The 16,146-nt window shown below is 35.7% G+C and overlaps 1 protein-coding gene across 1 annotated transcript in view; it reads left to right on the top strand.

Moving 5' to 3' along the window:
* The window catches only part of TNKS1BP1 (tankyrase 1 binding protein 1), a 127,373-nt gene that overhangs the window by 88,522 nt on the left and 22,705 nt on the right, over positions 1-16,146 (top strand). Inside the window, exon 6 of the mRNA XM_053692275.1 lies at positions 3,370-3,709. Coding sequence (XP_053548250.1) covers positions 3,370-3,709 — 340 coding nt within the window. The remainder of the gene's footprint in view (positions 1-3,369; positions 3,710-16,146) is intronic.

The following is a 16,146-nucleotide window of genomic DNA, read 5'->3' as shown; positions in this document are numbered from 1 at the left end:
GATTTCCTATAGTTTTCAGTAACGATAGAGTTACCTTCTTTGCTAATCAGTATGTCTAAGAATTGGAGACTTTTTTCACTAATTTGATATGTTAGCAGAATATTTTTATCATTGTTATTCAAATCAGTAATGAACTTTTCAAGTATTTTTGGAGGTCCTTCCCATAGCATGAGGACATCATCCACATAGCGGATCCATAAAATGATGCTTTCCTCAAATATGTTGCTATATTTTTCATAAATCTCCATCTCCCATGCTCCAAGATGTAAACAAGCATAGGTGGGGGCGCATACCGCCCCCATCGCTGTACCTCTTTTTTGTCTATACATCATGTTATCAAACATAAATATATTGTTTTGAAGAATGAATTCAAGTAGGGATATTACAAAGTCTGTATGCTCTCTATACTTAGGACCTCTAGAGTCCAAATAGTGTTCAGCAGCTTTTAGGCCTTCCCTATGTGGGATAGATGAGTACAAACCCTCCACGTCTAAAGAGACTAGGAGGGTTTCTATATTTATCTTAACCCCATCCAGTTTTTTCAGGAGGTCCCCTGTGTCCTTTATGTATGACGGGAGAGTATTAAGGAATGGTCTCAAAAAATGATCAACATAGTTACCGATTCCTTCTGTAATACTCCCAGTCCCGGACACAATGGGACGTCCTGGAGGACATTGCAAGTTCTTATGTAACTTTGGTATTACATAAAACACTGGCACAATCGGGTATTGTGGATAGAGGAAAGAGAATTCATTAGATGTAATTAACCCTCTCTGTTTCACATCATAAAGTAGCTTATACAGATTATTTTGTACCTCTTTTAGTGGGTTTGTTCCAAGCTTCTCATATTGGTCCCCAATACTCAATTGTCTTTTGACTTCCCGAACATACATGGACTCATCCATTATGACGAGATTGCCGCCCTTATCTGCGGATTTCATCACGATATTGGGGGCCAATATGAGATCATTAAGGGCCCTCCTTTCATTTTTAGTTAAATTATCATTAATCATCACATTGTCAGGTAGTGTTTCAATGTCTCTCTAGACCAATTTTAAGAAAAAATTAACAGAAGGTACAGATGCTAATGATGGCATGAAACTTGATTTTGGTTTAAAATCAGTTTTATTTAAGGGTTCACTCTCTTCAACATTCCCCATTTCACATTCTTCCATTAGACAGTTTAAAGTGTCTAGTGCTGTTTGATCACTTGTTGTTAATGTTTTATTTTTTACATTATCTTTACTCATCACTTGTGATAAAACATTTTTTTCAGGCAAAGAGGTTAAGATCTTTTGTAACCTCAAACTTATTTAGTTTTGCTACAGGGCAGAAGGATAAACCTTTTTTCAAGAGGCTCATATGTGCAAGATTTAGTGGAAATTTTGAAAGGTTCACTATTTGCATTTCATCTTTATCACAAATATTTAATAGTCCCTGAACCTGCCTCTCCTCGATCTCCCCCTTTCCTGCGACCTCTCCTGATTGTAATAATCCCTTCTCCCTCTTGTTTGCCTCATCGGATACCTCCTCTCTCTCTCTCTATATATATATATAAATCAGTCCTAAAATCATCACATATATAGAGAAATATTTATTTATAAATAAATAGAACATATACCGTTACAAAAACATTTTTGCAATATGAAATATTCGCATTTTCACGTACACTTTACGAGGAGAATACATCATGGGCTTTGCGCAACAGATTAGGGTTTTAGTGTTTTTTTATTTGTCTTCTCCATTGACTTCTATGGGGAATACGTGGACGCGCACACAATATGGCTGTTTGGATTATGCATCTTAAAGTGCGTGCAAAATAAGTTATTTTGCAACTTGTAATAGCTGTGCAACTCCAAAGGCGAAAAAGACATAACGTGCTCAGAGTTTTCGCAACTGATTTGCCACATGTAATCTGGCCGAAAAGTGTTTAATGTCATTTATTCTCTTGGTATCATTCATTAAAGGAACAACAATGCACTACTGGTTTCTAACTGAACTTATGGGTGAGCCAATGACAATCGGTATATATATATATATATATGCAGCGACCAATCACCAGTGAGAATCTAGGTTCTTTGATGCTCCTGATCTTTTCTAGATAAACCTTTCAGGAAAGGATAACAAAAGAAGTAAGCAAATTAAATAATAGAATTAATTTGGAAAGTTGTTTAAAATTGTATGTTCTACCTGATTAATGAAAGAAAATTTGGGGGTTTCATGTCCCTTTAATGTCTCTTTCACTGGCTTGGTGTAAACTGCACACAAATTATAATTTTTCAGATCCCAATTCATAGTTTTTCTGGTGCAAATTGAAAATCTGACAGGTTTTAAAATTGTTGGATGGTGCTATCATTTCCACCAGCCATTTTAAAGGGAGATTTTATTTTATATATATATATTTATTTTATATATATATATATATAAAATGTTTAGTTATGTATAATAAAACAACTTTGGAATATATTTTATTTATTTTCCCCCATTTTTAAGTAATTCAGCTCTAAAAACTGAGTAATTTTTAATACTCATAACTTGAAATGCACCCTACTATGGTATCAAGGCTAACCCTGCTACATACATGCCCCTCGCTGATAGCACCTGCAAAGCAAACTATATTATACTACCATTATGACTGTGATTAGTCTTGTTGTCTGCAGACCAATGTTCAGATTGGCTACTCCAAATAAGGCAAATGGTGGGTGGAGTTTTGCTATTGAAAAAAAAAAGACTTGAGTGCTATGATGATGTTTAGTAATTACAAGTTGTTGACTGTCCCTGTAACTGCTATCCACCTGCCAAAAATCATTAACAGCGTAAATTCTGACTTTCTTTAACACTGCTTAATATTAAAGGGACACTGAACCCCCTTTTTGTCTTTCGTGATTCAGATAGAGCATGCAATGTTAAGCAACTTTCTAATTTACTCCTATTATCAAATTGTCTTCATTCTCTTGGTATATTTATTTGAAAAGCAAGAATGTAAGTTTAGATGCCGGCCCATTTTTTTGTAAAAAACCTTGGTTGTCCTTGCTGATTGGACAGCACCAATAAAGAAGTGCTGTCCATGGTCTGAACTAAAAATTGGCTGGCTCCTTAGCTTAGATGCCTTCTTTTTTTAAATAAAGATAGCAAGAGAATGAAGAAAAATTGATAATAGGAGTAAATTAGAAAGTTGCTTAAAATTGCATGCTCTATCTGAATCACGAAAGAAAAAAATGTGGGTTCAGTGTCCCTTTAATGTAAAATTGTATATCCCTTTAAGCATAAAACAATATCATTCAAATAACCTCAGTGTATATGAAACTCTTCTATGCAATTCTTGTGTATATATGTGTAATAAAACTTTGATCTGTACATTTCACTCAGACTAGATGGGACCACCACTGGCCTACACCCTTCAGAGGATACACAGGACAATTTGTCTGAAAATGATTCTGGACCCTGTAAAACGTTGTCTGTTCATCGGGATGAGACTGATACTAATGATATTCAGTCAGAGAAACTTCAAACAAATGTCACAATATCAGAGCTACCACAACACAGAGACATTCAAACAGAAGAAAAAGAAACTGACCAATCAGAGAAGGAAGCACAAAGAGTTGCTGAATCAGATGAGCCGGAACATGAAGCTCATTTAAAAGAGGCAGAGGATGAAACCATCCAATCAGAGGAATTGATTAAACAAAATGATTTTTCCTTCCTAGAGGTAAGTTACATACTTTTAAAGGGACAGTATGCTGTAAAAGAAAATCCCCTAAATGTATTTCCAATGACTTGTTATACCAGCTGCAGAGTATAAAATGTATGAAAATTAGCATGTTCAGTAGGGATGGGCGAATATGTAAATGTCTGAATTAGAATGTTAGAACGAATGTTATTACTGAAATTTGAATTATAAATCCGAATGTTGATACGAACGAATATTCTTAAAAATTATATAATCAAATGCTATTTACAGTTTTCAAATGTCACTTTCGAATTTGAATGTTTATAATTAGATCGAATGTCCACATTTGAAATTTCGAATTTAACATTCTATTTATCAAATACTATTCAGAAGTTCAATACTTCATGTGGTAGGGAATCTAGTAAATTGATACATAATAGATACAAATATATCAATTGAATATTACATTTAAATAAAGCATTATAGAAATACTATTACAAATATATAAATTTGAATTTTTCTAATTCGAATATTGCATAATTTGAATATTACATTTAAAGAAAGCATTGGAAATACTATAAAAAATATATAAATTCAAATTTTTCAAAACAAATATTTTTGAATGTAATCGTAAAATTCGAAAATCGAATGTTAGAATGTTATGTAAACATTCGAAATTCGTTTCGAACGAATGTGTTAAAATTTGTTTAATTTTTCAAATGTTACAAAACATTCGCCCATCCCATATGTTCAGGTTAATTAATGAATACAAAATAGCTGGTTTTGTACTTTGAAACCACAACCTGTTAAAATGGGTTGAGCTTGCAGGTAAAATCAGATCTCATTATGTTATCACATTCTGTACACACACTTGCTTCCGTATCTTATACCTGTCTGTAAACCAAAGACCAATACTTAGAGAGATCAATGGGAAAAAAGCATTTTATTACTTAAAGGGACAGTCTAGGCCAAAATAAACTTTCATGATTCAGATAGAGCATGTAATTTTAAACAATTTTCCAATTTACTTTTATCACCAATTTTGCTTTGTTCGCTTGGTATTCTTAGTTGAAAGCTTAACCTAGGAGGTTCATATGCTAATTTCTTAGACCTTGAAGGCCACCTCTTTTCAGAATGCATTTTAACAGTTTTTCACCACTAGAGGGTGTTAGTTCACATATTTCATATAGATAACACTGTGCTCGTGCATATTAAGTTATCTGGGAGCAGGCACTGATTGGCTAAACTGCAAGTCTGTCAAAAGAACTGAAATAAAGGGGCAGTTTGCAGAGGCTTAGATAAAAGATAATCACAGAGGTTTAAAGTATATTATTATAACTGTGTTGGCTATGCAAAACTGGTGAATGGGTAATAAAGGGATTATCTATCTTTTAAAACAATAAAAATTCTGGTGTAGACTGTCCCTTTAAAGGGACATAAAACAAGATGGGATAGAGACAAAATATAATATGTACTTTAATTACTTTATCTGCAAATTTATACTGCAGTGCCTCGCCATTAACCCTTTCTTTTAAGTTTCCGAATTGTACATCTCAAACCCACCCACAATTCCTTATACGGCTGCATCTATACCCACCTTTGATTTTGTAGAATGCAAAACTTTAAAACTCATTATCTGCTGGAGAATGCCTAGAAGCCAATAAGCAGATTTGAACTCAGTTGAAATACAATTCCTGTGTTTCCGATGCTAAGCACTAATAAGGGGGTGGGTGGATCAGAATACTCCAGGCAGCATGGCTAATTTTGCATATGTTTGAAAATTATTTTAAAATACTTGCCAGCAATTTTTAAACAATTTTTTATGCAAACTATTTTTTACTTAATTATCCCTTTCAGGATATGCACAGATGTTTTATGGCACTTTAACTCTCTTACACCCAATGGGAGTGTAATTTCTTCGACTGGCTGGGTTTAAGTATAGACATTTTTAGTATGGGTGGGGATACCACAGGCTGAATCTGCTATTTCAGATGCTGAAATAAGGGTAAAGGAGCTAATTTTAAACAATTTAATACACTCCACCAGATAAAATTAATCATTGGGAACAAATTAAAGGGCAGAAAATGTAAGGGTAAATGGTCCCTTAAAATATTTTTGATTCCTTTAATGGATTAAAAAATAATTGCTGTTTTAGTTTTAAAAAGATGCTAAATCTAAATATTTTCTGCTATTTAGTCAGTTGTCATGGCTACACAAACAGGGCTGCCATCAGGGGGTGAATAGGGTGACTCCTGTCAGGGGCCCCATGAGGCAAGCACAACTATTAAAAAAAAAAAAAAAAAAATTACATTTTGTCAGCCACCAGAGGGCGCTAAAGTAGAGTGCTATTGAGCGTGGGAAATGTCATTACAAGGAGTAAAACATTAGCATTTGAGAGGATTTCTGAGTGTACACTAAACCACTATGCACAGTGTGAGACAGACTTGGCACTTCAGTTTGTACAGTGTGTGCCAGAGTCAGGAGGAAGATCACTTTCATTTGCAGAGTATGTAGGACTTACTTAGTAAATGTTTTTTTATTTATTTGTGCAATTTCGGATTGTAACTTCAGTGTGGCAGTTGTATGGTGGGACCAGGGGTCCATAAAAAGACATTTTTTTTTTAGCAATATGCAGTGTATTTATGATTATTTGACAATGATGTAGAAATTCTATATTTAAAACCATGCAGAAATGTTTCTCCTCAATACATAAATTGTAGGTGTCCTTTTGGCAGATATGATTTTTTTTATTACATTCCAGTTTACTGGCCCTTTATGCAAGGACTTTCCAGATGCCAGGAGGCATTTTATCTAAGATTTGTTACATCTGCATAAAATGTTATACTCTCAGGCTAAGATTGCTCAGTGCTTGAAATAAGACGGGTTAACTTAACACTGTTTAGTTTACACTACAGCTGACTTAATTTTGAAATATATACAAACAAGCCTAAATCCTGCATTTAATAAGATTTAATGGTATGAGACTGAGTACCACAGCTTATGGTTCTACCAAGACCATATATAGAACAGCATTTTCAAAATCCATAAGTACAGCTGACAGATGGGAACATTTGTACACCAGATTTGAAGTGGTGCTCTTGGTTGGGGAAAATGGGGGGGGGGGAAACCCAAACATATGTCAACCTTTCAAAAGTACTTTTCTTCATCTACTCATTCTGATAGATCAATAATGTACAATTTTGAATTGACAAAAGTATTTTTGTTTGCAAATTTACAAATATGATTCTTTAAAAATTGATCGCTTAATTTCTGCAATTTTTTTTATCATGCCCACTTTGATTTATGGGATGGCAATGTGCATAAATGTTATCTCCTGTGAGTGTTTCTGTGGGTGTCTGTATTTATGTCTTTGTGCTTTTGTTGGTGTCTCTATGATTGTGTATGTATTTTTTTCTGTAGGTCTCTATGTGAGAGTTTGTGTGTGTCTGTCTTTGTGCATTTTCTGTGGATGTCTCAGTGAGGGTGTGTGTGTAAATATGTCTTTGTGTGTTTTCTGTGGATGTATCTTTGAGGGTGTGTGTATGTCTTTGTGTGTTTTCTGTGGGTGTCTGTGTGTGTGTGTATGTCTTTGTGTGTTTCCTGTGGGTGTCTGTGAGTGTGTATGTCTTTGTGTGTGTTTCTGAGGCTGTCTCTGTGCCTGTTTCCTTGGGTGTATGTGCAAGTTTGTGTTTGTGTTTGTGTGTGTATCCAATGTCTGTTCCTTTTTATGATATTTTGACCTTACTACTGATTATTCACATCTTTCCACAGACTTTGAGACTAATGAGACCTTTCCGGAAGTCACTAATCCACCACTTAACCTTGAAATTATTGTTAAGGCATTTCAGGGCCCTTCCTTTCAGCCACTGCATGCTGTTGTCATCATATAGTTGGCATCCTCCTTTACAAAAAGATAATCAGCACTCCATATTTTGTCTTGTAAATCTCCTTTTTTGACAAAACTGTAGTCTACCTCATTACTTGTCAGGTCAATGTAAACAAGTGCTGAGTGTCTGTGTGGGTGTCAGTGTTTGTGTGTTTCTTTGCGTGTCTGCTAGAGTGTCTATATGTAAATCCTTATGTGTGAGTGTGTGTTTAAGTGTATGAGTGTGTCTCTGTGTCTGTGTGTTACTACCTTTACAACATTTCCAAGTTTGACTACACTTAAGAATAAAGTGCATATACGTTTAAGTCACTTGGTCAAAAATTGCACATTTCAAAGAGGGGGGTGGGGCAGTTGCCCTGATCTATGGTTAAGTCAGGGCCCCCAAAATTTCTAGTGGCAGCCCTGCACACAAATACATATGTCATATTTTTGATCTACTGAAAGAGCTCGTATAGTTTTAAACAAATGATGATATGTTATAACATGCAGAATGGTGTTTTAGCCATTCTCATATTTGCATGATGCTAAGGTATTGTTTATTTAAGATTAACACAAGGTGGGGTGTGAAAAAGGCAAAGTCAGCAAAGCTTCTGCAGAACTGGCATGTAAGCTTTTGTTATACAGTGTGGTTGTGTGTAAATATATAAATAAATAATAATTATATATATATATATATGTGTGTGTGTGTATATATATATATATACATACATACATACAGATCCTCTAACAGGTGCACTCTCACAATACCAGGGTGCCAGAAAAAGTTTCAAATAGCAGGGAATAGACTGCACTCTCTGGATTTTACATAATGGTGTTAATCCTTATTTATTGCATACTAGTGATTTAGTCACTGGATTTAGTTGTTTATTTCATGGGTACCCATGTACTCATGTTTCCTCCTTTATTCAATTACCTACACCATGGTTGCTGTTGCATTTGTTTGTAAGAGTGCAGATGAACCCTCTATTTATATATATATATATATATATATATATAAATACAAATATATAAATACAAATACAAATATATATATAAATACAAATATATATATATAAATACAAATATATATATATAAATACAAATACAAATATATATATATATATAAATACAAATAAAAATACAAATATATATATATAAATACAAATACAAATATATATATATATATATAAATACAAATACAAAAACAAATATATATATAAATACAAATATATATATATATATATATAAATACAAATACAAATATATATATATATATATATATATATAAATACAAATACAAATATATATATATAAATACAAATACAAATATAAATATAAATACAAATACAAATGTAGGATCTGCACTCTCACAGGCAAACAAGCAAGCCATAAATGGGACCACACTCATTGGATTGTACATCTTGTGAAAAGCAAAAAAGGTTTAGGGCTAGGTTACAAGTGAAGTGCTAATTGGCACTTTCGCTAGAGTCATTTTCGCGAGTCAGGTTGCACTGATATTACAAGTTGAAAGTAAAAAATTATTGCTCTAGCGCTAACCAAACTCGCGAAAATGACTTACCAATAGTGCAATAAAGCAAAAAAGTGTAAAAAAAACGCTAACACCCTACTAGCGCCCTAACCAAAATCACTATAAGTCCCTACTCTAATAACACCTAAACCTCCACATAACCCACCGCAAAGTTCCCAGCCCCCCCACATCGCTGTACCTAAACTACACTATTAACCCCTAAACCACAAGCCTCCACATTATACCTTTATTAAAAGTCTATCATCCACTAGCACCATTTTATATATATATATATATATATATATATATATATATATTTACTATATATATATATATATATATTTATTTAGTGGTAATCCAGTGCTCTCTCTTTACGTTGATCGATATAGTAACCAGTATTGAAGTCCCTAAACTACACTAATAACCCCTAAACCACCAGCCCCCACATTGCAAAGTCATAAACTGACATCTAAACCCCCTAACCTAACACCCTCTAACTTAACCCAAATTAAAATATACAAAAATTACAAAATAAATCCTAACTACCTTAAAAAAAAAAACTTACCTGTAAAAATAAATAAACCCTAATCTTACCTTTAAAAAAACCCTAAGATTACTAAAAAAAAACTACCATTACAAAAAATAAAATAAAAACCCTAACATTACAAAAAATAAAAATCCCTAAACATTACAACAAATAAAAAACCCTAACGTTACAAAAAATAAAAAGTAATTACCAAAAAAAAATAAAAGAATTAAAATTGAGTATACTTATAGTTACTGTTTTCCCTTCTCTTTTTGTGTTATATTAACATATGTTTACTATGTTTTTATATTTAAAATTTGGCATATGGTATTATTTATCTATTTGCATACAAAGAGAGAAGCGCTCTACCAGGAACGAACAACAGCTCAGTGGCTTGTTCTATGGCGATTTACCACCCGGAAGCAGCCTCTTTTAGACCAGTGTGCTTTTCACAGAAGAAAACTTTCCTGAAGTATATCAGTCTGATCCTGCCAAGTAAGGTCAGTCCAGCCCCGAAATACCAGGCAATTCTCCTCTGAACAAGGAACATGACAACCCCAGACGATCGTTTCGGCCTCCTATGGGCCTCGTCAGTGAGGTGCAGCCACATTCCTCTAAGCACACTGGGCAAGGAGTCCACGTCTGGTTTCCCCCAACACCCATAGGGAGACTTCCCCAGGGTCATCATAATTTGCATACAAAGAGAGAAGCGCTCTACCAGGAACGAACAACAGCTCAGTGGCTTGTTCTATGGCGATTTACCACCCAGAAGCAGCCTCTTTTAGACCAGTGTGCTTTTCACAGAAGAAAACTTTCCTGAAGTATATCAGTCTGATCCTGCCAAGTAAGGTCAGTCCAGCCCCGAAATACCAGGCAATTCTCCTCTGAACAAGGAACATGACAACCCCAGACGATCGTTTCGGCCTCCTATGGGCCTCGTCAGTGAGGTGCAGCCACATTCCTCTAAGCACACTGGGCAAGGAGTCCACGTCTGGTTTCCCCCAACACCCATAGGGAGACTTCCCCAGGGTCATCATAATTTGCATACAAAGAGAGAAGCGCTCTACCAGGAACGAACAACAGCTCAGTGGCTTGTTCTATGGCGATTTACCACCCAGAAGCAGCCTCTTTTAGACCAGTGTGCTTTTCACAGAAGAAAACTTTCCTGAAGTATATCAGTCTGATCCTGCCAAGTAAGGTCAGTCCAGCCCCGAAATACCAGGCAATTCTCCTCTGAACAAGGAACATGACAACCCCAGACGATCGTTTCGGCCTCCTATGGGCCTCGTCAGTGAGGTGCAGCCACATTCCTCTAAGCACACTGGGCAAGGAGTCCACGTCTGGTTTCCCCCAACACCCATAGGGAGACTTCCCCAGGGTCATCATAATTTGCATACAAAGAGAGAAGCGCTCTACCAGGAACGAACAACAGCTCAGTGGCTTGTTCTATGGCGATTTACCACCCGGAAGCAGCCTCTTTTAGACCAGTGTGCTTTTCACAGAAGAAAACTTTCCTGAAGTATATCAGTCTGATCCTGCCAAGTAAGGTCAGTCCAGCCCCGAAATACCAGGCAATTCTCGAAATACCAGGCAATATTTATCTATTGACTAAAATATATTCACCAATATTATTATGATTTCATCTTTTTTAATTGAGTTATTTTTTTGTAGCAACTTGATGTTATATTTTCTTTTCCTATATATATATATATTGTGGTAATAATCCAGTGCTCTCTGTTTACGTTGATCGCTATAGTAACCAGTATTGAAGTCCCTGAAGCAAAATTACATCATTTGCTTCTGTAACTCTGTTTTTCCAAGTTTTTTTCTTTTCTTTCCTTTTTTTTTTTGTGTGTATGTGTTTGCCACGTTCACAGTAGATAAAAAAATATTGCACCTGGTACTATGTTCTGTAAATTGTTTTTAGCTGTTAAAGGCTGAAATATTTGGTCATCATGAATTTATATAATTAAGGCTTCACCTATATACCAGTACATAATATTTAAATTTTTAGACTGTAGATAAACCATCATTTTTTTTTTAGTTATGTCAATGGTACCCTATGATGACACTATAGCCTTATAATATAAAGTTATTTATATTTTTATACATATACACACAAACATATATATATATATATATATATATATATATATATATATATATATATACAGATAGATAGATAGATAGATAGATAGATAGATAGATAGATACATAGATAGAAACTTTTAAATTGAAAGTGTACCATCATCTCATATAAGCCATTTTGCTAGGAAACTGGTATTTTTTAACTTTTTTTTAATAATGGCAGAACTGCCACTGTAAATCATGTAATACTATTGAAATGCATTGATCAAGGCCACTCCTCCATTAAGTTATATCTACAAAGCTGAGTCATCAAGCTCTTTAAATTAATATAATCTAGACTGTGAAAATCATGCTACTTATATACGTTACTAATTATTTAGTGTGCATACCTGCATTTAAAGGGACAGTAAAGTCAAAATTATGATTCAAATAGAGCATGCAATTTTAAACAACTTTCTAATTTACTCCTGTTATGAAATTTGCTTTGTTATCTTGGCATCTTTTATTGAAGAGTAAAACTAAGTAGGCTTATAAGAGCTCAGAAGTGTGCACATGCCTTTATCTTTGTTATACAATGTTGCAAAACACTGTTGCCATAGAGTACTAAAGGCATGTGCACACTCCTGAGCTCTTATGAGCGTACCTAGTTTTACTCTTCAATAAAAGATACCAAGAGAACAAAGCAAAGTTCATAACAGAAATAAAATGAAAAGTTGTTTAAAATGGCATGCTCTGTCCGAATCATGGAAGTTTAATTTTAACTTTACTGTCCCTTTACAGTGTGCAAAAAGTATGTTGTGAGTATTACAAATTTGCTTGCCATATTTCCTACAGAACAGATTAACCCCTTAACGACGCATGTCGTACAGGGTACGTCGCACACAACCTGGTCTTTAAAGACCAGCGACGTACACTGTACGACATTAGGGGTTTAAAGCGGCTGGAAGCGATCCTTCTCGCTTCCAGCCGCTTTCCGGTTATTGCAGTGATGCCTCAATATCGAGGCATCCTGCAATAACACCCCTTGGCCATCCGATGCAGAGAGAGCCACTCTGTGGCCCTCTCTGCACCAGACATCGATAACGCCGAGGGGGGCGGGATCGTGCACGTGCATGTCGGGGCGCGCACTGAGTCATGCGCATGTTCACGGGAGGGCAGGGGAGGGTGCGTGCACGGGTTGGAAGAGGGTGGGAACGGCTACACTACAGAATTTTTTTTTAAAAAAGTGGGATAGATTGGGGTAAAAATTAATTTTAAAAAAGACATCTAAGGGATCTGGGAGGGGGTGGGGGTTGGTCTTTGGCTGGGGGGAAGCTACACTGCAGAAAAAATTAATAAAATAAAAAAAGCAGTTTTTTTAGTAAACTGGGTACTGGCAGACAGCTGCCAGTACCCAAGATGGCTACCAATAAGGTAGAGGGGGAGGTTAGAGAGCTGTTTGGGGGGGATTAGGGAGGTTGGGGGCCAAGGGGGGGGGGATCCTACACATCAGCATATGTAAATATGCTATAAATTATTATTTTTTAAATACCTTTTATTTTAGTACTGGCAGACTTTCTGCCAGTACTTAAGATGGCGGGGACAATTGTGGGGTGGGGGAGGGAAGAGAGCTTTTTTGGAGGGATCAGGGGGTGTGATGTGTCAGGTGGGAGGCTGATCTCTACATTAAAGCTAAAATTAACCCTGCAAGCTCCCTACAAGCTACCTAATTAACCCCTTCACTGCTAGACATAATTCACGGGTGATGCGTAGCGGTATTTAGCGGCCTTCTAATTACCGAAAAGCAACGCCAAAGCCATATATGTCTGCTATTTCTGAACAAAGGGGATCCCAGAGAAGCATTTACAACCATTTGTGCCATAATTGCACAAGCTGGTTGTAAATAATTTCAGTGAGAAACCTAAAATTGTGAAAAAATTTGTGAAAAAGTGAACTTTTTTTTTTATTTGATTGCATTTGGCGGGGAAATGGTGGCATGAAATATACCAAAATGGGCCTAAATCAATACTTTGGGTTGTCTACTACACTACAATAAAGCTAAAATTAACCCTAGAAGCTCCCTACATGCTCCCTAATTAACCTCTTCACTGATGGGCATAATACATGTGTGGTGCCAAGTGGCATTTAGCGGCCTTCTAATTACCAAAAATCAACACCAAAGCCATATATGTCTGCTATTTCTGAACAAAGGGGATCCCAGAGAAGCGTTTACAACCGTTTATGCCATAATTGCACAAGTTGTTTGCAAATAATTTCTGTGAGAAACCTAAAGTTTGTGAAAAAAATTGTGAAAAAGTGAACAATTTTTTTTATTTGATCTCATTTGGCGGTGAAATGGTGCCATGAAATATACCAAAATGGGCCTAGATCAATACTTTGGGATGTCTTCTAAAAAAATATATACTTGCCAAGGGATATTCAGGGATTCCTGAAAGATATCAGTGTCCCAGTGTAACTAGCGCTAATTTTGAAAAAAAGTGGTTTGGAAATAGCAAAGTGCTACTTGTGCTATAACTTGCAAAAAAAAGCAAAGGACATGTAAACATTGGGTATTTCTAAACTCAGGACAAAATTTAGAAACTATTTAGCATGGGTGTTTTTTGGTGGTTGTAGATGTGTAACAGATTTTGGGGGTCAAAGTTAGAAAAAGTGTGTTTTTTCCATTTTTTCCTCATATTTTATAAATTGTTTTATAGTAAATTATAAGATATGATGAAAATAATGGTATCTTTAGAAAGTCCATTTAATGGCGAGAAAAACGGTATATAATATGTGTGGGTACAGTAAATGAGTAAGAGGAAAATTACAGCTAAACACAAACACTGCAGAAATGTAAAAATAGCCCTGGTCCTTAAGGGAAAGAAATTGAAAAATGGCCTTGTCCTTAAGGGGTTAAAGGGACATTGAACCCCAACAAATTATTTTGTGATTCAGATAGAGCATGCAATTTTAAGCAACTTTCTGATTTATTCTTATTATCATTTTTTCTTCATTCTCTTGCTATCTTTATTTGAAAAAGCTAAAGAGCCAGACAACTTTTGGTTCAGACACTGGACAGCACTTGTTTATTGGTGGGTGAATTTATCCACCACTCAGCAAAAACAACCCAGGTTGTTCACCAAAAATGGGCTGGCATCTAAACTTACAGTCTTGCTTTTCAAGTAAAGATACCAAGAGAATAAAGACAATTTGATAATAGGAGTAAATTAGAAAGTAAATTTAACTAATCTGGAAGACTCCTGTAATGCTGTGTGAGAGAACTACATTGTAACTATATGCCAGCCATGAAAAGATCAATTCCTCTTTATTTAGAAATTCTAGATTACATTAGAGCTCCTCTATGTGGAGTTAGTGGGAACTGTAGTCCTTCTGTAGCAAAAGTTATCGGCTAGATTACGAGTTTTTGTTGGTAAACTGTGCGGTGTTAATGAGCATTTTTTTCTCACCGCTCACTTAAGACAACGCTGGTATTACAGTTTTTTTTTAAACCCGGCGTTAGCCGCAAAAAAAGTGAGCGGAGAGCAACATTTAGCTCCACATCTCACATCAATACTAGCGTTGATAACGGTAGTGGTGAGTTGGTTTCCCCATAGGAATCAATGGGGCAGAATTGGCTGAAAAAAAACCTAACACCTGCAAAAAAGCAGCGTTCAGCTCCTAACGCAGCCCCATTGATTCCTATGGGGAAATAAATTTTACGTTTACACCTAACACCCTAACATGAACCCCGAGTCTAAACACCCCTAATTTTACACTTATTAACCCCTAATCTGCCGCCCCTGACATCGTCGCCACCTACATTATATTATTAACCCCTAATCTGCCGCTCCGGACACCGCCGCCACCTACATTATACTAATGAACCCCTAATCTGATGCCCCCAACATCGCCGAACCCTACATTATATTTATTAACCCCTAATCTGCCGCCCCCAACGTCGCCACCACTATAATAAATATTTTAACCCCTAAACCTAAGTCTAACCCTAACCCCCCCAATTTAAATATAATTTTAAATAATCCAAATAAAATTACTACAATTAAATAAATTATTCCTAAATTTTTCCTATTTCCTATCCTGACAGGAGAGGCTGTACCGCTCACTTTTTCCAAGACTCGTAATACCAGCATTAGGAAAATCTCATTGAAAAGATAGGATACGCAATTGACGTAAGGGGATTTGCGGTATGCTCGAGTCGCAGAAAAAAAGTGAGCGGTATTCCTGTACCTGCCAGACTCATAATACCAGCGGGCGTTAAAAAGCAGCGTTGGGACCTCTAAACGCTGCTTTTTAACCCTAACGCAAGACTCGTAATCTAGGCGAATATTTGTAAAATGATAAAACCACAAATCCAAGGATTAAATAGGATGAAGTGTATACTATATGGACTGATTACTTACTAATTCTATATCATTTCAAGGATCTCATTTGTAAAAATGTCAGAAATTAAGAATTCTCAGACTTTACAA

The sequence above is a fragment of the Bombina bombina genome, chromosome 9, assembly GCF_027579735.1.
Source record: "Bombina bombina isolate aBomBom1 chromosome 9, aBomBom1.pri, whole genome shotgun sequence".
Classification (NCBI taxonomy): Eukaryota; Metazoa; Chordata; class Amphibia; order Anura; family Bombinatoridae; genus Bombina; species Bombina bombina.
The sequence above is the reverse complement of the archived record's forward strand: the minus strand, read 5'-3'. Positions and strand labels throughout refer to the sequence as shown.